We start from the raw sequence: 24,012 nt of genomic DNA on the forward strand, positions 1-24,012 counted from the left end.
ATCTACCAGAAGAAAAAGATAACATTTCTAAAAACTGAACGCCAGTGTAAATGTCAAGTACCAGAAATCTATTATGTAGTGAAAGAACTGTGGAACATTACAGAAAGATTAGATGAATATAGCAGATGTAATCTGATACACATCCATGCTAAACAAATCAGTGCGCTTGATGAAATCCAGCTCCTTGATCCGTCCGCAAGTACAAGTTTGTGCTTCCTGCTCCAACACGTCCGTTTTATCCTGATGAAGAGCACTAAAGAGCTGAGCTGAGCATGTTAGAGCAGGAAAACACTACAGTGTGGAACACAGGGGTGTAAACTCAAGGCCATGTTTGAGAAACAATAATGTCAACATTTTGCAATGATCTGCTGAACGTTCCCCATGCGCTAGTCCAGCATCTCACCATGCACTGCAGCAAGCTTGGTCATGCATCCCGGCACAACAGACCTACAAAAGCATCTCATTGGCTGGACACATTTCACAACCACAGGTTAATATACAGAAGAGATAAACATGCCATGCATTCCCAGATATCTAGTACCACCTACTAATAAGGAACATAAAGGTCTTGTCTTCCAAACTCACGTCTGAAATCACTGGGTCCAAGACTATGGAACGAGCTTCCTGAGTCCCGAAGAAATTCTGGATCTTTTTTTGTAAATACTTAGACTTGTTTTTAATTCCTGTTTTGTTCTAAGAAATTCTTTAAGTAGAAATGAAAGACTCTTCATTTTAGATGTATCTTTTCAATGAATTTTGGTTTATTTTTCTGTAAAGCACCTTGAGTTGACCTTATCATGAAAAGTATGCTATGTAAATAACATTTATTATTAATTATTATTCATAAGCAACTGAATAAACCTGAAACACTCCCTCAAAAAGGATTCCAAGGCTTATAATGAATACATCTTGTAAGTGCCAGCATAGTATTGTAAGCACTGTGTGAATAACAGTGGCCAGAATATTTTCTAAAAAAAATACACTGCCCACAAAAGTAGCCACTGACACTTAGTTTAGGCTTCATAATAGTGTATTAGGCAGTATTTCATATTTATCATAAAAAAAAGTGTGTTTACTCTGTCTTTAATGTCCCTCCGGATATTGCAAATCATACAGTTAGAGACGTGCCTGAGATGCTGCTTATCTGCAAGACACCCTGAAAACATGAGGGACTGGCTTAAGCGAAGGCCAAACATGGTCTGTAATGACCTTCACTATTTCCTTCCTGCTTACTTACTCACAATAAGGACTGACTGGGACGTACATCACACCAGTCTCATTTTTTAATATTATATATATTATTTATCTACTACGCTTTAAACAGAGGGGATCATTCATGATAACAATTATTAAAGAGCAGAGGTAATGATGTTGGGAGAGGCCTCTTATGATCAATTCATTACACATAACTAAGAAAAAAGAGCCATTACTTGCTACATTTGCCCTGAAGCTTGAAAATGTTTTTCGGCTGAGCTACTATTTATAATTATTATTGTGTAAATTTGATTTTAAATCAAAGCATCGGTTTAAAGAATGCGTACTGTGTCCTTCCTGCATATTTCTGCTGTTCTGCTCTGTGTGAATGAACCCATAATGAAGTGCTAGCTTGATACAGAATTTGCACATCCATGCATGTCTCCCACCAGCATAGCCTGGACTCTGATCCAAAACCAGTTCAATCTGAACTCCAACACGCTGCATCAGAGCATGCTTTCACAGCAAGCCATCAAACCAACCCAGCGCATCTGAGGAAATAACTCTAATCCTGTCCATAGAGCTTCCACAACCTCAAAACCACATTAGCTTTAGAGCACTAGAGAAAACAGCCAGGGTCTTTACAAACTCATGGTTTGAAAATTTCATTATAACAAACTTCCTTTGATTTTCTGAGTATCTGAAATGTTTTCTAAAAATTCAGAAAAATGCAACAGTTTTCTTTAAAAATCAGAAAGGTCATTAGTGTTAGATTTTGTTGTACTAACTTTCAGTTAAAAAAAAAGTTGGCACAGTGTGTGAAACACAAATAAAAACAAAAAGTACAAATCTATTTGGCTTTCATTTAAACCAAAACAGGACAAAGACATAATATTTAAAATTGTTTTTTGTAAATATTTGCTTCTGTGATAGATACCAACACATGAGCAGAAACAGAAACACCGCCGACTTCTCTGGGCTCAAGCTCATCTAAAATGGACTGAAGCTCAGTGGAAACATGTATTGAGTCAGAAAGCTGAGCATCAGTCATGAAAAGGGGTCATCAAAAGGGGGTTCATTAGTTCTCATTTTAACATGACAACGCCGTTCTGCATCTGTTATAACAGCATGCCTGCATTATCAGAGAGTGTGAGTTCTAGATCGGTCTACCTGGAATCCAGAGACAACGTGAGGCACATTATGAAGTGCAAAATACTATATGGAAGCCGCCGTACAGCTGCACAGCTGCATAGCTGAGACATGTATTACCAAAGAATGGTAAATATTCTTCTTTCAAAAACTGGATCAATTTTAGTCTTCAATGACTATTGTTATTAAATGCTGTTAAAAGAAAAAGTGATGTTACACAATGGTAAACATGCTCCTGTGCCAACTTGCTTTTATATTTGTGGTTTGTATTTTGACATTTTGTTACTTGTAACTTATCTGAAAAAAATGAATAAGGAGCGGGGTGAGGTCACAGGTCACTAAAGACTAATGCATTTTAATGGTTTTAATGAATGTGGAAACTCTACTTCTGCTGAAATCCAGCTGTTTGATGCAAATGCTGGGCTAAAGCAGCTGCTCTAGGCCACATCTATCCCTGCAAGCGCCGTTTCTCTGCCCGTGACAGTTCAGTCGCATCCGCGTTCATTTAGAAAGAGAGAGCTGGTGTGCAGTTTAGTTTGTCGCTATCTGCCTCTCTCTCTCCCTCTCTGCACAGCCTGTTTCCTCGAAAAGCTGTATGCACTACACTCTACTCACACTCTCAGCCCGTGTGATCAATCTGCACCTCTGCAACAAGAACACAGGGCATAATATCAAACCGTCAATCATCAGAGTGGCTGCCACGATTGGCTGAATCGAGGAGAGAATGGATCCATGATCACGCCCTTTTCTAGTGGTGAAGTCTAGACCGAACTACTATGAGAACAACATGACATGAAAACTTGGTAAATGGATGCCTGTGATTGGCCAAAACTGACTCCAGGAAGCTGAGACAGAGGGGGTTTCTGGGATTTGTAGGCTGACCACCACCACACATGCAACACCATGTTAACGGACACCACAACACTGACATGCTATGTTAGTAATTATATGGAGAGAATGTAACACCATCATCATCATTATGGGGCAATAAAAGGAAAAAAGAAATAAAAAACCTACATGTGAAAAAAAATCAGCTCACCTGAGTGAGTTCTGGGATGTCGTTCTTGTCAATTCCGACTTGCTGTTAAGAAACAAGGATGCTGTTTTTTAAAACGCCAGGTTTAAACACTTTCTTTTTAATTAAACTTTATAAATCCATACTGAAAACAGAACATGTCTATATATTACCTCTGCAATTTTGAGGAACTCTGAAACTCGCGTCATTCGTGTCAGGAATCTTTTGTAGATTTCCAAAGCATCTCTGCACTGTCCTTTCTTCATCTGGAAAAATTTCTCTATAATAAATAAATAAATAAATCCATTATTATTTGCTTTGTGCTTTAGGTTTCAGGTAAATGGAAACACTGAGTAAATGAAGACTCTGAAAGTGTAGTTTATAAATTTCTGCTCCAGCTCTGATTGTCTTAATGGAGTAAGAAGAGGCTCTTGCCCAGGAGGTTAATGATTCCGTCGTTGTAGCAGGCATATAACTTGATCAGGTCCTTGAAGAGCAACAGAAAAGCAGCATTGATCACCCCATTGACAAGGTCATTTGGATGGACCTGGAAAAAAAAATAAAAAGAGCTTGAAAGACAAGCATCCATAACAAAACCTAAAATGGGATTATATATTCGATTTATGTGTTTATGCACTGCACTACATTCTCAAAACGAGCTTATATTGAGACAAAAGTAAAGGGTATTTTATAAAATGGTCTTCATGTATGTCCACTAAGCAGCACTACACTATAAATGCTATAAACGGTGATGATAAGTGATCATTAATTTATTTAGCCGACAGGAAACAGACTCACGTCAAACTCCAGCAGGGCGTCGATCTGACTCTGCAGGGTGGGCATGCCCTTCAACAGCTTATCTGTAGACATCGTTCTCATCACCCCGTCGGCCCTAAAACACACACGTTTATTTGGTTTTATGTTCCACAAAAGGTTACGTAAAAAAGTGGACAAGAAAAATGGGGCATACAGGCCCTTCAGTTCTGTCACTGAATAATTAATTCATTCATTTTTAATTCATTCATTTTTACAAGGCCATTTTCCAACATCTCTTAGAAATCATGAGGTTGTTTTTCCTTTGTCTTTAAAGCTGTAATCATAATTAATAGCCCTCTGGGGTCTGAGGGCATGTTCTTGATCTTTGCATATATTCTTAAATTCTCCTTTAAAGACCTTTACATGCGATCTGATACCCACATATCAGCATAGGAGCTCTGTGTACAGAGATAATTCAGCCCTAAAGCTGAAAAAATGAAATCTGGTTTTATAAATTCTTCATATCTCTTATGAAAACAGCTTTACTGATGTTGCCGAATTATTTTGCTCTGAAAATGTGTTTACCAAAGTCTCAGGATCACAAAAGTAGTGGACTGTATGAATAAAATAGTAGAAAAATGTTCTCCTCATCACTACTTTCCAAAACCGCTGCAGCAACTTCAGCAGCTGTAAACCTTTTAGACACCTGTGTTCGACTTGTTCGTCACCCTCAGGGGGTTAAGAGTAATATTTGGCAACAATCTCTGTGTTTATTGTCCTGCACTGCGCTTCTTTCAGAAAGCACTCTGGGCTGAAACACTTTGTGATTTCACAAAAACAGTTTGTGCAGATTAGTTTCCACATGCAAACTGTAGACACTGGGGTTTGAACAGAGTTCAAGCCTTTATTCTCATTGTGTCAGAGAAATGCTGATGAATCAGGTCAGCACTGCCGTTGTTTTGCTATTATTTATGGAATAACTAACCAGTTATACAGCAGTGGAAAGGCCGGCAGGACACTGCTGTGAGGATTTGATTGCATTCAGTCACAAGAGCATTAGTGAGATCAGGTACTGATGTTGGATGATGCTGAACTCATCCCAAAGTGGATGGAGCTCCATCACTCCAGAGAGCACGGTGCAATTCCACAGCCTGATCTCTCCTTTCCTTCTTAATTTCATTACAGTAATACTCTAATTTATTCTGTTAGGATCTGCACCACAAGCAGAAAGCTGGCTTCCTTCAAACACTGGAGTTCAGCCATGATTTCCCCAAATCCTGGATTCACTGGTTCCTCCAGAGAGTTTCCTCCCAGTGAGACAGACTTACCCTTTCTTCACTCGGCCGAAGTCAAAAGCCATCTGTCTGTATGCAAAAGCCTTCTCGTTCAGATATCTGCTGTAGCGCCTAATGAAGGTGGACATGTCGTAGCCTGAAACACAGAGAAAAATAAAGACCATCACAGCGAAATGTGTAATATTTTTATATATATGGTACTGTGAAAAAGTCTTAGGCACCCAAGCACATTATTTAAAGCCATTTATTTAAGTGTGATTTTGATTGTAAATACAATCACATAATTTTAGAATAGAAGCAAATATACATAAACAAGAATTTATGTTTGTAAGAAGTAGTTGATGTCTTCTGAGCCATTTTGAAGAACAAAGTTTATGAGGCAGCCTCTAATTATTCGTAGTTTTCATCCAACAGTCAGATTAAGAGCACTGCTGGTGGAATATAACACACCCACACTGAGGGCATTGAGGAGAAATCTATAAACAGACTTTGTTCATCTAGCTGGACTAAAACGTAACCTAATAAAACAGCAGTTTAAATAACAGTGAAGGTTAAATGTGTCAGCAGCTGTACAGTCTGTCACAGCGGTAAAGTTCGGCTACGATATAATAGTAATTTGAGTCATAAAGATCTGAATCTTAAAGCTAAGCTAACATGCTGCCACCAACTGAGCACCACTCACCACGAGAGCCAGTCTTGTCCAAAAAGTTACTGAGATTGAAAAGTGTGTTCCTGGAGGCGAGGAACTGGATAAATCTCTGAAATGAAGACCAAATCAGAATCAGAATCAGAATCGTTTTGTTTCGCCAAGTGTGTTACACATACAACGAATTCATCTCGGTGAGTCACACATGTATGACATTAACACACTGAACAGACCAGACAAACACAGACTGATAACAAGTACTGAGCTAAGAGAAAAGAAAAATAAACATACAATAAAAAGAATATAGAATAAAGAGTAATAATAAAAACAGTGTGAAAGGAGCTCAGGAGATACATATGAGACGTGTGAATATCTGTACATATGCAGGTCAAGCAGACGTGCTGTAAAAAATACTATAAAAACTATTATATACAGAATATTACAGAGTGATACTGATATTTGTTAAATTTGCTTGTACAGTAGTGCAAATAAGCTTTATGCTACAGGAGGAGTTACTGTAATACACTAAGGAGGTTTGATGGTCAGTTTAAGTGTAAAGTGTGAGTGTCCACTGTGGTTAACGATCTACAGCTCAGGAAAAAGGCTGTTAGCAGGTCTGGCTGTGCTGGTTTTGATGGTCCTGAATCTTCTACCAGAGAGAAGTGTCTGGAAGCGGTGATGTCCAAGATGAGAGGGGTCAGCTGTTATTTTACAAACCTCATCATTAATGACTGTTATTTTGCTTGTAAATCATACCAACAAAAATATTACCCTCCAATACAAAGGAATACACATTGGATTCAGTTTGAATGACTCAGATGATATCTATATCATATATATCTGTTGACAGGATGAGTAAACTAACTAGCTACAGTGGTGCTTGAAACTTTGTGAACTCTTCAGAATTTTCTATATTTCTGCATAAATTTGACCATAAATTTGATTTTCACAAGTCCTAATAGTAGATAAAGAAAACCAACTTCAACAAATGAGACAAAGAAATTAGACCTGGTCATTTATTTATTGAGGAGAATGATCCAATATTACAGATCTGTAAGTGGTATGTGAATCTCTGCTTTCAGTATCTGGTTTGACCCTCTTGTGCAGGAATAACTGCAGCTAAACGTTTCCGGTCACTGTTGATGAGTCCTGAACATCGGCTTGGTGGAGTTTTAGCCTCTCTGTACAAAACAGCTTCAGCTCTGTTATGTTGGTGGGTTTCCTACCATGAACTGCCGCTTCAGGCCCTTCCACAACATTTCTACAGGATTAAGATCAGGACTTTGATTTGGTCATTTCAAAACATTCATTTTATTCTTCTTCAACCTTTTCTTTGGCAGAACGACTTGTGTGCTTAGGGTCATTGTTTTGCTGCATGACCCACATTCTCTTGAGTTTCAGCTCACGGACAGACATCCTGAGATTTTTCTGACATGTTCCATCATTGATGGCCCTGACTGCCATCCCACTGATTGAAAACACCTGACTCCAATTTCACCTTCAAATGATCTGCTAATCCTAAAGGTTCACATACTTTTGCCACTTACAGATCTGTAATATTGAATTACTTTCCTTGATAAATAAATGACCAGGTCTAATATTTTTGTCTCATTTGTTTAATTTTGTTCTCTTTATCTATCATTATTACTTGTGTGAAAATCTGATGAAGTTTTAGATCAAATTCTTGCAGAAATATAGAAAATTCTCGAGGGTTCACAAACTTTCAAGCACCACTGTAAGTGTTATGCTAACGTAATAAAGGAGTGGGTGCAAGCGAAGGGGTGGCCAAGGTGGCCAGTGCCCTCCTTAAAATCTGATTGGCCACCCCAGATTCCACCCTTCAATATCTGCCACATCAACGCTTCCACCTCACAGAGTTTGTGCCTTTAATGGGAGAGTTGCCTTTAATCTTCAGTTCACAGCTGGACAACAACCAGGACACTACAGCTAATGTCATCAGTGCTACATCACAGGTGTTCAGTTAACCCCTTCAGGATTCCAGTCACACACACACAGACACACACACACACACACACACTCACAAACACACACAAACACACACACACACACACACACTCACACACACACACACACACACACACACACACACACACACTCACAAACACACACAAACACACACACACACACACACTCACACACACACACACACACACACACACACTCACACACACACACACACACACACACACTCACAAACACACACAAACACCACACACACACACACTCACACACACACACACACACACACACACACTCACAAACACACACAAACACACACACACACACACTCACACACACACACACACACACACAAACACACACACACACACACACACACACACACACACACACACACACTCACACACACACACACACACCACACTCACACACTCACACACACACACACACACACACACTCACACACACACACACACTCACACACTCACACACACACACACACACACTCACACACACACACACACACTCACACACTCACACACACACACACACACACACACACACACACACACACACTCACACACTCACACACACACACACACACACACACACTCACACACACACACACACACTCATACATTCATATCAGTATTTATTTAACCCTTTCAGATTAACATTCAGCTCTTTCTCTCAGTATAGTAATTATGGAGAAACTGTCTGAATGAGAGGAGTGAAGAAACTCACACATTCTCTTCAGAGTCAAACTGGTTTCTTACCCTTTTAAAACCACAGGCTCAGTATTTAACTACTAAACCTAAGGCTTAGTATTCTACTACTATGAATTACTAACTACTATACATTATTCGGTAACTATTATGTATTATTTAATAGCTACTATAAATTATTGAGTATCTACTATGAACAATTGAGTAGCTACTACCATTTATTCAGTAACTACCATAATATATCCAGTAACAACAGCTACAGTGGATTATTCAGTAAATACTATAAATCATTCTGTAACTGGTATGAATTATCCATTAATTATTATGAATTGTTCAGTAACTATTATACATAATTAACTACTAGAAATTACTGAGTAACTATTATGAATTAAGTAACTACTATATATACTGAATACTACAAATTAATCAGTAATTACTATACATTTTTTAGTAACTGATATCAATATTATGTAATAATTATTAGAAATTATTAGCTACTAAGAATTATAACCCTTTATTTTTAATGATTGGAATTAAACTAATTAAACTAGTAACTAATACAATTATTCATCAATGACTACTCACAATTAAGTAATTAGTATGAATTGTTCAGTAATATATGAATTAATGAATTCTACTACAACTACTTTATTTTTTAATTACTGAATTATGGAGTAACGATTTTAAATTATTTAGTAATTGCTATCAGTTATTAATAATTATTATAAATTACTCAGTAAGTACAAAAGAAACTAATGAGTACATTACGCAGTTATGAAAGTGAGGAAATGGAGTGAGCACCTGATCAGACCCTCAGTAAGAGGTTAAGGAGTCAAATCAGGGTTTCAAACACTAAACTTTAGAAAATAAAATACAGGAGTTATTAATAATGATCAATATTGACCTTTATAAACGTATATATAGTGATAAGATTAATGTCCATGTTCCTCAGTAATACAGTAATGTTCAGTGCTGGTTTAGGTCTCACCTCATTGCCGTGGACCATGAGGTGGTGTGTGGTGACCAGTGCCTTGAAGACGACGACCCAGCTGGCATTCCCTGCCCTCTCGAACAGCGTGTCGGCCATCTGAGGGATGTTCACATTGGACTCCTGTGTAGCCTGGATCAGATCTACGGGACAAACAGGAGCCGTTACACTCTGAAAGATAAAGTAGCGATTAAAAACAAACCTCCTGTATCGTCACATTAACAGACTTAAGGCCACATTTATGGGACTTTAGTGCACACAAAATGCACACAAGGTCACCACTGAGCAAACGTTTTACTGTGAATTACTTCATGAACATGCATCTCAGGACATAAAACTGCTGAGGCGCAATGCAAATTAACAACATGAAGCCTTTCACTAACATGAATGGTCCAAAAAAAGCTGCGTGTGTTTTTTAAAGGAGGCACAGTTACTTTGCAGATCTGTTAAAAAGAGCTTCTCTTCTCGTCTCTCTTCACATAAACACTGAGCAGTTCTCTTTCACTGCTTATCTATATATATATATATATATATATATATATATATATATGTATATGATGTACTCAAATTGCACTCTGGCTTTTGGAGTTTTGTTCTCAATTTACAATAAAATTGTAAAATTTACAATGAAGTCAGGAGTGTGGGGTGGTCCAAACTTTCAGTTTTAACTCTGGAAAATACCCACTGGGCATTTCTATTGATCTCATGTACAGAATAAACAGGTTTGAATACCCCTAGTCAAATAATATATTTTATTGATTTTCTAAAAAAGAAATGTGTCTCACATCCTCTACAGGGAACTTGGATTTAGCACATTTCTGCCAGTTTTAGTGCTCAATTTATATTTATTTGCAGAGTTTGACATTAGAAACAAATAAAGCATCAAATGTAAAGTGTCATAACTTTTTCACAGGCCAGGTTTTCTGTCATAAATGTGTTCAATTCAGCAAGTAAACAGTAAACAGTAAGATGATGTGCACTTATTTTCACTTCAACTAAACATGTCATTTGAACAAGGGTGCCCAAACTTTTGCATACAGCTGTACGAGTGCTGATTTGTTGATTAGTTTACTGAATGCAATGAATCTGACATACTGATATATCTGACTTAACAGCTCCATATAATCTCAGTGTCAGACAGATTCGCTCTGTCCACTCTCACACTGATCAACTCACTTCTCATACAGCCTGTCTGATCAAACACAGTGATCATCAAACACACGAAGATCTACAGATCCTTCAGAGATAAAACAGTCACACTGTACAACAGACTGAACCGCATCTGCAATACATACAATCAACAGGTTATTCATTACGGCAGAATTCAGTGTTTTACAAGACAACAGTGAACAAACACACTGACCAACATGTGTTTACAGTTCATACATGTGAGCGCAGAAACAGTTTGACCTGTGGTCTCAGACGTTTGGACCCCACTGAATGCAGTGCAGTTAGGAGCTTACAGAGTGTAACAGGCAGTGGTGGCGCACGGAAACGAGAAGATTTAAAGACCACCGGTGTAAATTATGCTTCACTGAATTCACTGAATTTAAAGGCGAGGCACTGTGTGCCCCATACGTAAAGAACCCGCTAAAGTACTTAAAAAAACACACACATATACTGGCGATATGCAAAAACATAAAGCTGACTAATTTCTAAACAGATGTTTTGTCTCTTTGCCCCTCGGGTCACCACTAATATCAAACTTTGGCTCCCTGTGAGCTCCAGTGCTCTTTTATAGACTTTCTGTTTCCCAAACTTCTATATGTTCAAAAACATATTATGGGTGATGGAACCCACACAGAAAGAGAGAGAGGCTGTTTACTGTTCCACAGCGTCCTTCACTCTCTCTCTCTCTCTCTCTCTCTCTCTCTCTCACACACACACACACACACACACACACACACACAGAGAGCAGAGCAGGACTGAGAGATCAATCCGTCCTCCATTCCTCATAAACCTGTCCTATATATCTAACCACACTGTCTGATGAAGGAAGGTTCCTGTTTCAAATGTTGGTTCCTCTCAGTGTTTCTTCTTTATGCTCATGTTTCTCTCTCAGAGTTCTGGTAGTGGTGGTTCTGGTTTGTTTTTTAGTCAGGGCTGTAATGGGGCCTACAGATTCAAAGTATGGATGTGCTCAGGCACTCGAGTACTCGGGTAACTGTTTGAGGTGCCAGTATAAAAATCACTGTTTGGATATTCGTTCTGTTTCATTATTGGAAGGGGAGAAAATATACAGGCTAACAGTTCAGTAAAACAAATGATCCATATATATATTACACTCAGACTTTGACATAAGCACGTTGCAAAGGACGTGTTGTTAAGGACGTGTCTGAGGGCAGAGACAGCTCAGCTGGCACGGCTTTTTTGCTAACTAGGCTACTGTCGCTGATCTTAGCTGGGTGAGAAACGGAGAAAATACATTTCTCTGACAAACTAACATGGCACATCATCCAGTGAGGAGAAGAGACCTCGTTTAGAAGACAGCAAGTCTCCAGTTACCGTTACACACACAGCCTGAGCTCGTTACCGTCTGAGCTCGTTACCGTTACACACACCATCTGAGCTCATTACCGTTACACACACACTGTCTGAGCTCGTTACCGTTACACACCGTCTAAATGACAGGCTTATCGGTCTGAGCATTATTAGCTCAAACATGAGCAGGGTTTGTGTGTTAGAGGGTCAGAGCGTGTCAGGCTGTGTCTGATCTGCCCTCTGAGGATGCCACCATTACACACTTTAATTACCTCCACATGCCCGGCTATTAGTTAGGGCAGTGCTGGCTAATTAAAGCAGCGGATATTCAGCTCTGCAGAAACACACACACTACAGAAGATTCACAGTCACAGCAATGATACAAGCTCCTTTTCTCAAATTTATTTATTTTTTTATTTAGATAAAAAAAAAAAAATACTGTACGAAAGCAAGTGTTTACACCTCAACTCCACATTTCTGCCTGTGTTCTCCACATCATCACGGCCCCCATATTATCTCACATGAGGCTGTATACCTCATTTATCAATTTCACAAAGTTATTACATATCATATAATGGGTCAAGACTTCTAATGCGTAAGCTGAAGCTGTGGAAGTAGTGTACATAGGTTAATGAATACATTACTATATGGTAAATACATCAAATACAGAGAGAGAGAGAGAGAGAGAGAGAGAGAGAGAGAGACTGGCATTTATAAAAGTGTGGAATTTTCCATTAACACTTGATTGAAAAAAAATATGAAATTATTTTTTTTAAATCAATAAAGGTAGGAGGCACAGTGCGAAGTGAAGGTTATCTGCTGACCCTGAGCTAAAAAAAGACCTTTTCTATTCTGTAACGGTCAGTAATGCGCTGGACTCTACACCAAGACTGTCCATCCTTATCCACAAATGGCTTGGGTGGAGTTTCACTCCAAACAAGCAGGAACTCACATGATTCCTTGTTTAATCTTAATGTAAACCCACAACCACACCGGCCTTTTGAGGATCAGACTAGATCCCCCTGATCTACACCAGCTGCCCATTTTATCAGGTCCACTGAGTGCTGGCCCTACCTAATAAGCAACATAAAAGCTGCTTAGGGCCCCATGGCCACCAGGGGGCCACATAACAACTTCCAGGTTATTGCTGTACCACTATGCTGGCTAAAATGCTTGAATGAGGGGAAAAGAAATAAACTGATTAATCATGTTTTGAAAAAGAATGTACATATCTGGAGCTGAACAAGGGAGAAAATGAGGAGAAAAAAGCTTAAAAATAAAGGTATGTTTTTTTTTTTTTGTAGTAATGTTAACGTTATGCTTGTTGGACAACAAGTAGTAGTGATCTGGGATCTAAAGCAGGTTCAGCTTAGAGCTTCAGCTTCACATAACCTAACAATCACAGGGTTAACTCATTTGAGTTCATCAGAGGACATGTGTAGGTGCACTGGTTATTTTGGACACTACCAACATTGTGAGCCCTGGTTGCCAATCATTACCAGGGTAAAGAAATCAGAGCTGGCAAGTTTCTCTACAGTGCATCACTTCACATCACAGCCCTGAGAATGGCTTTGTTTAGATGTTAACGACTTAAATACGAAGAAAATTTGAAAATGTAGAATTCCCCTTTAATCTCTAACAAGGAGCATTCTGACCCGCTACTGTTTTAGCTGCCATCTTGGCACACACACACACACACACACACACACACACACACACACACACACACACTCACACACACACACACACCATGTTACATAATCTGTGCGGCTGAACTGAGTGGCATCGCTCCTCCAGGGGTTTTGATAGCAAACTCACTGCAGCTCACTGAGACGGAGTGTAAACCGCCTGACCTTCGCCTGTCTCCTTCATCTCTACAAGAGCCAGTGCCAAACACTTTCTGGAAGGTTCTGCTGGCAGCCGATAAGCAGCATGGCTCCCGGGGGACGAGGGGGATAGAGGCGGCCAACAGGGACCACTTCCAGCTCAGCACTCAGACGACGAGGAGAAATTAAACGTGTTTGATTTATTGAGTTGTTCCTAGAACGGCCACTGCTAATTCAGTTCAGTTTCATTCGTGCTCTGCTTTCCACAACAGGCATCGTCCCAAAACAGCTTCCCAGAGGTTTCTCCAAATGCAGTCGGTCAGCTAAGACGTGTTCGGTGTCTGAAGTTTGTTTCTTTAATGTTGCACTGGAGTTATGAAGTTACTGTAGCTAATAAACAATAGAAGCTTTTGTGTATAAGTTGGCACTGTGTAATCCACGCCTGACCAGTCACATACTTGCCTTAAACCACATCAAGTTGTTAAGTCTAAATCTAGACCTGATTATGTGGTTTCTGAAACTGTTCTCTATAAAATTATCTTGAGGCCTGAATTCTGTCTGTACTTTTGTCCTGTTATTCTAGGTAACAGTTTGTCATTCAGTGTCAGAAACCACACAAGTAAGTCTATTTGATATTACTCAACAACTCAGTGCAGTTTTAGGGAAATGGCTGATAAATTAGACATGCAGTTCACACAATGTTAACAACTTACATGGCCAAGGGCCCAAAGTGTGATCACACACTTCTATAATCTAAGAATAGCTCAACCTGTTAGCACTGTAGTCCCTGCAGTTACTAAATAATAAGCCTGAGATTTTAAGGAGTTAACTAGTTCACACAGATTTCCATGGGGTCATCACTATGTTCCCTCCCTAAAAACTCTATGGGCTCATGGACAAATGTTTCGGAAATATCGTAAATATATCAAACTGCATGTTTTATTATAAAGAGAGCATAATTAGTCCTGTTTTATTTAGTGCAGCACAGTAAGTAATATATTGCATATGAATCACTGTATTTATAGTTTTTTGATAGTATCACAATAATGATATATATATTTTTAAATGTGACATCATTTTGTCTTTTCCAATTTATCAACTTCTAACTATATATCGCGACATATATATTGTGGATCATGGAGTATCATGATATTACATTTCGTCCATATCGCCCACCTTTTGAACATGCTTACGCTCCTGTTTCCATTACTTGCTACATTAGACTCTTAGATCCAGTGCAAAACTTGAGAAAGCAAACCTGAGACACCAAACATATTTTGGCTGATCGGTTACGTTTGGGGTGAAGGGGAAAATGGGAAAAGGTGATTTTTCAGCAAAATTTCACTGCTAAAATCTGCTAAGAAGCCAAGAGTTAGCATACAGTGCTAAACATGCAGATGTAACACATCCTCGTCCTCAGTGCACTAACAGAAGGGCTGGACTCCATGGATCCAAAGAAACTGCACAGTTTAATGCTTTTCTCGCTCTAGCAGACCTGATTCAGCTCACTGAGGGCTGATAATTAGCTGATTAATGAATCGGGTGAATTAGAGGAGGGAGAGACAAAAGCACACAGCCACTCCCACACGGCTGTAGTCTAAAACTGCTTGTTTGAGGCTTTTGGCAGAACAATAAAGTACACTTACATTCAAATTCTGCACGACTCACTAAAGAGGCAAAGACAACATGATCTGACCACGATTCTTCAGCGAAGCACACAATCTAGAATTTCACCAAGATTTGATTCAAACACATTATTTTGGTACAATTCGTTTGGGATAATGAGGTGGTTTTAATGAAGAGGCTGGTCGGAGTATAATGATACAGTATATCATATAAATAAACTTTCTTTTTAATCAGTTTAGCAATATCACCAAGTGTGGCACTCTAAAATGTTATTACTTAATTATAATCGATTCGATTAATCAATAATCCATGCCGCTACCACCTTCAGATCAATGTTCTACACTCTTAGCAAAAAACGGTTCTATATACAGAACTGTATACAAGTCAGAGGCCACCATTTCATTTAATTCATTTCCAGTCAAAATGGCCACTAAATGCATTTTTTCAATACCCATTTTTAGCATCAGGGAAAAAAAAAAAAAACATAAAATATTTAGCAGAAAATTAGACAGAACCATCTGTTAAATATCACCTTTTATACATATTTTTATGTCCTTGTTTTGCCTTAACGTTCCTCTTCATTATGCTAGTGGATTATCTTATATCTATATCTAAATCAGGGGTGTCCAGTCTTGTCCACAAAGGGCTGGTGGGGCTGCAGGTTTTCACTCCAACAAAGCAGGAGGTCACCTGAAGAATGTTTGAAGACTAAGACCAACTGATTAAACTAGTGGAGTCAGGCGTGTTTCAGCTTGTTTGGAATGAAAACCTGCAGCCACACCGGCCCTCTGTGGATAAGACTGGACACCCCTGACCTAAATGTATGGTGTGCACTCATTGGCTGCACTCTAATGGTTCTTTGAGTTGTCAGAGTTCTATATATAACCACTGCCTTTACTAAAGAACCCTTGAAGAACAACTTTAAAGGGTGTAGCGTGCAATTTCACACTGCTGTGACTGTAACTGCAATTGAAAGTGTGTGTTTCAATGAAATGCCCTGCAGCACTGAGTCATGTAAACCCAGCATTCGTCTAACTGCTGAATAATTCACACACACACACCTACACACACACACACACACACACCTACACACACACACACACACACACACACACACACACCTACACACACACACACACACACACACACACATACACACACATACACACACACATACACACAAAGAGAGATACAGCCTCTCACGAATCTCACATTTCACAACGCAACAGGAACACTTATGCTGACACAGCCTGAATAAGATACAAACTAATGGCTGTCATAAAGCACACACACACACACACACACACACACACACACACACACACACACTCACACACACACACACACCAACACAGCAGTCACACTGGTAGTAATTGCAGACATTGTAAGGGTTGGAGCAGCATCAGCAAGAGCAGCTGTGCTGGAAGAAAAGCTCTGGACTACCTAAAATAACACAGAGAGAGAGAGAGAGAGAGAGATAGAGAGAGAGAGAGAGAGAGAGAGAGAGAGGGCGAGAGAGACTGGGAGAGAGAGAGAGAGAGAGAGCGAGAGAGAGGGAGAGAGTCATTCACCATGAACAAAATCTCAGCATACACATATGCTTGTATCAGCAATCACACACACACACACACACACACACACACACACACACACAATGAGACTCTGTGGTTTATTTAAAGCCCCACCTGAGGCGTCACACAGCACTGGAACAGCATAATAACTGTGACATCACAAACTCCTCTTGCATACATGCACGCATTCGTTATGCAATGTCAAGACATGGCATCATACATATTTCCCCACGCCAACATATAATAACAAAATGTCCCATGAATATATATATATATATATATATATATATATATATATATATATATATATATATATATATATATGTGTGTGTGTATATTATCTGGCCAGTGAGTGTTTGTGCTTGTAAGCTGGTACGATATCCATCACATGGATGGGTTAAATTCTATCACCAGCACCGGATTTTCCAAACCAGGTCCTGGAAGATAACTATAAATAATACTGGAATTCCACCAAGTAAATATACGTAATAATATGTATCATATGTATTATTAAGATGTAAGTAACAATATTTAATAACTATGTTAAATGATAATGATATCTATTATATTTAAGTAAGAACCTATACATAGTGTAATAATAATACGTTCCATGTTTGTTAGATATATCTTCAGACGTTATCTGCTAAGCATTTCAGGACAGGAACATTATTATTTTTATTGTCATAATTACCTAAAGTCAGCTTATCACAGGTAAAAAAGGAATAGTTTTACCCATTTCATTTTTAAAAATATGAAGCTTTCATAAAAGAGCACTTTATAAAGTCAGGACTGTTTTTGTCTTGAGAATGTATGAAAACACAAACACACACATAAAACAAACACACATACACACACATAACACACACATACACACACATAACACACACACACACATACACATAACACACACACACACACACATACACACACATACACACACATAACATACACACACATAACACACACACACATACACATAACACACACACACACATAACATACACACACATAACACACACACACATACACATAACACACACACACACATAACATACACACACATAACACACACACACATAACACACACACACACACATAGACATATAAATCCACATGCTCGAATGCACACACAAAGCCAGCAGCTACAGGGTCGCGTGTCACATCAGATCGAGCTGCTATTTCTGCAAATACAGCACAAACAGAATGTAATCAGCCCGACGGAACACGATCACATGATCCTGATTCCACAGGATTATCACCATCACTAACAACCACGTCACAACCAGCGGCTCAGGAATTGGACTGACAAACACAGCACAGATGTATATATATATATATATATATATATATATATATATATATACACATACATGTATGCAATAACAACATGTCCCATGTGCTTTATATCATTATATATACATGCAAGTATCTACATGTAGTGCTTATATGTTGTATATAAATATTCCTAATTAAGAAGATGCCGCCTTCACCACAGGTCACAAAACGCTGCCTTCACCACAGGTTAATTGGTGAAATTTCTGCCCGGTCAGCTGTACTTTTATTGTGAAATGGAAACATCTAGGAGCAACAACATCGCCATGTAGCAGTGGACCACACAAACTCATGTAGAGTGGACCACCGAGTGCTGAAGCATTAGAACAAGACCTGCACATTAGGAGCTTCATTAAAGGGGTTTTCATAGCTGAGCAGCTGCACACAAGCCCAACGTCCCAGTGCAATGCCAAGCGTCGGCCACTGGACTGGAAACGTGTTCTCTGGAGTGATGAATCACACTTACATCTGGCATCTGAGAGTCTGATGATGAATCTGGGTTTGGTGGATGCCAGGAGAACGTTACCTACCGGAATGCAGAGCCTACAGTAAAGTGTGGTGGAGGAGGGATGATGGGCGGGGCTGTTTCTCAGGGTTTGGGCTCTCAGTTCCAGTGAAGGGTGATGTTGATGTTACAGCACAAAGACATTTTTCAGACGATTATATGCTTTTAACTGTAGAACTGTATTGAATTAACCCCTTAAAATCCTGGGTCTGTTTCATACTAAGCCTGATTATTCAGAAACTACAGGGGCTTCAATGCAAACTGTCTGAGCTGTTCTTTGGTTATACAAGTGTGCAACAAAACTTTGGGCCCACCGGTGTGTCCTGGCCATTTAAGGGGTTAACTGTATTTATATGTCTCAACTGATTGATTCCATTTACTTACACTTGTAAGGCAAATTTCATAGTTTCATAGTTGTGCTGGGTAATATCATTATATATGACTGCCTCACAACAATGTTGTTATCCTAAATATTGATGATAACATACAGTAGCAGTCAAAATTGATTAAACGTGTACAATTAAATAAATTTTTCAGCATCTTCAAGATAGTTTGACTAATGGTTAAATGTTTAAAATTTGTTTCAAAGTAGACTAATATAAACAGTGAAGTTGACACTTGTTATGAATGTTTCCGAAATAAATTTTAAGTATTAAAAATAAATAAATAAATAAATAAATAAATAAATAAATAAATAAATAAAATCAATGCCCCTAAAACAAGTAGTTTCTCTGCCAACATGTTTTTTCACTGTTTCTTCATTACTATTCTAAAATGTGGAAAACAGGGAAAATAAGGAAGCTTCTATGAGTAGGTGTGGCCAAACTTTTGACTGCTACTATAACACTGATGTATGTAAATGAAGCCCTGGCATCTGCAGAGAACTGAAGGTCCTGCCTGAGCGTCTCACTGCTGCAGAGCCTGAAAGACAAAGAACACTCTTCTTTTTCTGTCTGCGCCGAGTGTAAAACAGACACGTTTCCACGGCAACCAAAGCACTTCCTCTTGAGAGCAGGTCCCCATTTTTAAGTGTTCGGTCGAGGAAAACGTGTAATTAAGCCGCTCACACAGAAACTGCAGGAGAACCAGAGTGTCCTCACTGAGGCACAAACAGCGGCAGTGTGATTATAAACAACTGGTCATCTTCAGGTCAAACGATGCAGATCTACAGCAGTGACTATAAATAACGTTGAGATCAGGTTTAACTTTCAATTCTGAAAAAAGTTTGGGGACAGGTAGCTTTCAAAATGCCTTAATGGAAATATTTTCTTCGTCAGCTTTAGCATGTTAAACCATTTCAACTGTTCACTCTCGTAACTACATCATTTATATTTTTATATTAGTTTCTGAAGTCATAGTAGTAACTGAATAATGCAGAGTTACCTAATATTCATGGTAGATACCAATATTTTATAGTAGCTACTGATTAACCCTCTGGGGTTGACGAAAGCCCCGGTGGTCTGTTTCTGCAGCGGTTCTGGAAAGCAGTGATGAGGAGAACATTTACATACTACTACTTTTGTGATCCTGAGACTTTGGTAAACACATTTCAAACACCAAAACAATCCGTCTACATGAGTGAAGCTGTTTTCACAAGAGATATGAAGAATTTCTGAAATCAGATTTAATTTTTTCAGGTTTAGGGCTGAATTATCTCTGAACACAGAGCTCCAGGTCATTACAGAGAGAGCTGAGATTGTTCTGAACGCTTTGACATATAATATGTGGGTATCAGGTAGTATGTAGGAGCCTTTAAAGGTGCATTTGAAAATATATGCCAAAATCAATAAAATGCCCTCAGAGCCCACAGGGTTAATTCATAGTTGTTGCAAAATTATTCATGGGAATTAGCAAAAATTCATAGCAGTAACCAAAAATTCACAGCAGCCACAGGATAATCTGTAGTGCACACTGGATAATCCATAATAGTGACTGCAAATTTATAGTAGTTACCAAAATAATCAGTAGTAGTTCCTGAATTATACACAGTGGTTACCAAAAGATTCACAGCAGTTACTAAATAATACTGACTAAATCATAATAGTTACTGAATGATTCATAATAGTTACTAAATAACGTGTCTCAGTATTAATAACTGAATATTAATCCTGCAGTTTATCAGGTTAAGGCCTTGTTTCATTTGCTGAGTGAATGAAATGTCCACGTTACAATGCTTTTTGACACTCAGCCTCTATCAATAATTCTCTGGTCAGTATCCTAACAGCTGAAATAGGGAGCTCATCCAGACACACCCAAAATTAAAAATTCAAAAGCATCTAAACTCTGTAAACAGGAAGTTCCCACCTCACTCTTACTCTCGTCTGGAGCTGTAACTGGACGCCATCAACAAAGAGTCAAATAACCGGCACATGACATCTGGGAAACACCGACCCTGCATTAAACAGTAATCACACGTCAGCGTCAGCGTCATAAACCTCTATACGTTCATGTTTCTCCAAATGAACAGTTACTGTATTTCAGTAAACAGCCATGCGCTCATGTTTTTAGGTTGTAGCAGAAGTGCTAGCAGGTTAAATCAATCAGCATGAAAGAACACTTAGAAGCAGAGAGGCCGTCTGAAACATGCTGTATTACGTAAAAGTACTTTGGGACCGTATGTGAACCGCAAATAAAACATATGATAGAGCAGTGATTTATAAATCTACTTTGACCTGTATTTTAACAGAAACATGCCGTCTTTTTCAGGAAAGCCCACGATTATTTCAGCATGACACACCAAGAAACATGGCTGTGTAATCAGAGAGTGTGAGTGGTACACTGACCGTCTTGCAGTCCAGAACTGTCTCCCACTGAGAACGTGTGTGAATACAATCATAAATGACCCGTACGGTTCCCCAGCTGAGGACTAGCATAACAGACGTCTGGAATAAATTTCCACTTTCAGAACAGGATCAGTCTCTAAATGATTACTAACTGTTGTTAAAAGGAAAGGTGATATAGCATAGTAATGAACACGCTCATGTCCCAATTTTTTTGAGTCATGCTGCAGGCATCAAATTAGAAATGGGCACATATTTACAAATAATTTGAAGTTTATAAAGTAAAACATAATTTTACTAAACACTGCTTTCTATTTTAATAAGCATTTCTTATATATATATATATATATATATATATATATATGTAGGGCTGTATCACAGTCTGCTGGGTGTGCCTTACTCTCCCTCTGGAGATTAGAGCCCCTGGGAGCCCAGCTGATTACACAGGAAACACAACCCCCGCCTACATTATTGATGTCACTGTGTGTGTGTGTGGGTGTGTTTGTGTGTGTGTGTGTGTGTGTGTGTGTGTGTGTGTTGCCTAATAAAGCTGAAGAAGCACTTTGGACATCTGTGAAATGAATGGATACAAAAGCACATCCGTCTCATTCAGTGTGTGTGTGTGTGTGTGTGTGTGTGTGTGTGTGTATTGCATAACCCACATCTACTGTGTAGAGCAGCTCTTCAAAATCTGTCTGTAACCACAAACCAAGCAGAGCTTAACAAATTTACGTCAAAACAGGCAAAAAATCGGTCACTCAAAAATAGAAGTCACAGTTATACACACACATTTGAACAGCCTCAGTCAAATGATTAGTATTGTTGATTTTCTAAGTGAGAATGAGTTAACGTCCTCCACAGTGAACAGACTTAAATTTGCATGTGCCGTTTTGATGCTTTATCAGTGCTTTGCAGTCAAGCTTGGGCGGGCGGGGGGCGGGGCGGGTTACGGACAGCATAAAACACTGCACAGCATTAAAGAGCTTCACTGCACATGCAGCTCTACTAAACAGGTTCTTAAGAAACAATAACGTTCTCTCAGACGTGGAGCTCCAAACACACTGGCTTCATGGACTTTGTGAAGAGCGTTCCAGCTAAAGTGGCCTAGCTGTACATCAGGATCACAACCCAGCTGTTTTACTCAGGGTTACTGCATTATTCAATCATCAAGATGTTAACAAAGCCATGCAGAGTGGGCTGATGTGAAAGGTTCTTCACAGTGGTGGTGATAGGAACCAGACATCCAACGTGTTTAATGCCTCTGAAAGCTACTGCATGAAATGGTTATGAATTCACTCCCTGATGCCTGAAACATTCGGTTTGTTGTCATTTTTAAAATTCTCTCATGGTGGAGAGGAACACGCGGGGAGATGCACGGCAAAATAATATCCAAAGACAACTTGTTTTTTCAGAATTACCACAATTTCACCACTATCAGCATTACATATAAAGACTCACTGTCTGTTTTAGGTGGTAATAAAATGGCCACACTGTAGATCTAACTCTGGTCTCTATCATTGCTGTAAATGTTCAATTTCTCTACAGTAAACAATTTCACAGCACACTGATGCAGTTCAGCGTCTGAATCGTGCAGAAATTTTTAAAAATCTGTGGAATTTAAGCTGTTTTGAAGGATGAACTTTCACTCATCAGTAGTGGATGTATTTGTATTTGCAAGTGATAAAAAAAGCATCTGTATTGTTTTTATTACTGTTTGTTGTCCATTGTATTGTTCACCGCTTAATCTGGGAAGCGCTGGATCCAGATGCAGCTTGTTCCAGCACAGATAAAGGCCTGGATGGGTTTAATTCAGACCAGACCACTGATACACACACACACACATACACACACACACACACATATACACTAATATTATAGGTGAAAAAATATTCCAAGGACGCAGTGACCTCTGAGAGGGGGTTTGGAGGAGGGGCCAGTGAATGAGAACAGTAGTGTGTGCTCTGCTGCGTGTGTGTGTGTGCGTGTGTGTGTGCGTGCGTGTGTGTGTGTGTGTCCCTGTCCACGGTGCTGAACGCACTCCGCTGTTCACCCACTCAGTCACTGACTAACAGACTCATCACCACCTCATAATATCAGCACAGAGAGAAGAGCTGAATTCAGCACTTCCATTCCGCATGAACGA

The 24,012-nt window shown here is 39.1% G+C and overlaps 1 protein-coding gene across 1 annotated transcript in view; it reads right to left on the reverse strand.

The window, feature by feature from the left end:
- The window catches only part of snap91a (synaptosome associated protein 91a), a 71,261-nt gene that overhangs the window by 38,401 nt on the left and 8,848 nt on the right, over positions 1–24,012 (reverse strand). Inside the window, exons 2-8 of the mRNA XM_036556234.1 lie at positions 9,749–9,891; positions 6,092–6,167; positions 5,443–5,545; positions 4,157–4,250; positions 3,794–3,905; positions 3,532–3,638; positions 3,383–3,424 (exon numbers count right to left, since the gene is read on the reverse strand). Coding sequence (XP_036412127.1) covers positions 3,383–3,424; positions 3,532–3,638; positions 3,794–3,905; positions 4,157–4,250; positions 5,443–5,545; positions 6,092–6,167; positions 9,749–9,891 — 677 coding nt within the window. The remainder of the gene's footprint in view (positions 1–3,382; positions 3,425–3,531; positions 3,639–3,793; positions 3,906–4,156; positions 4,251–5,442; positions 5,546–6,091; positions 6,168–9,748; positions 9,892–24,012) is intronic.

Source organism: Colossoma macropomum, unplaced genomic scaffold (genome assembly GCF_904425465.1).
Source record: "Colossoma macropomum unplaced genomic scaffold, Colossoma_macropomum, whole genome shotgun sequence".
Lineage (NCBI taxonomy): Eukaryota > Metazoa > Chordata > Actinopteri > Characiformes > Serrasalmidae > Colossoma > Colossoma macropomum.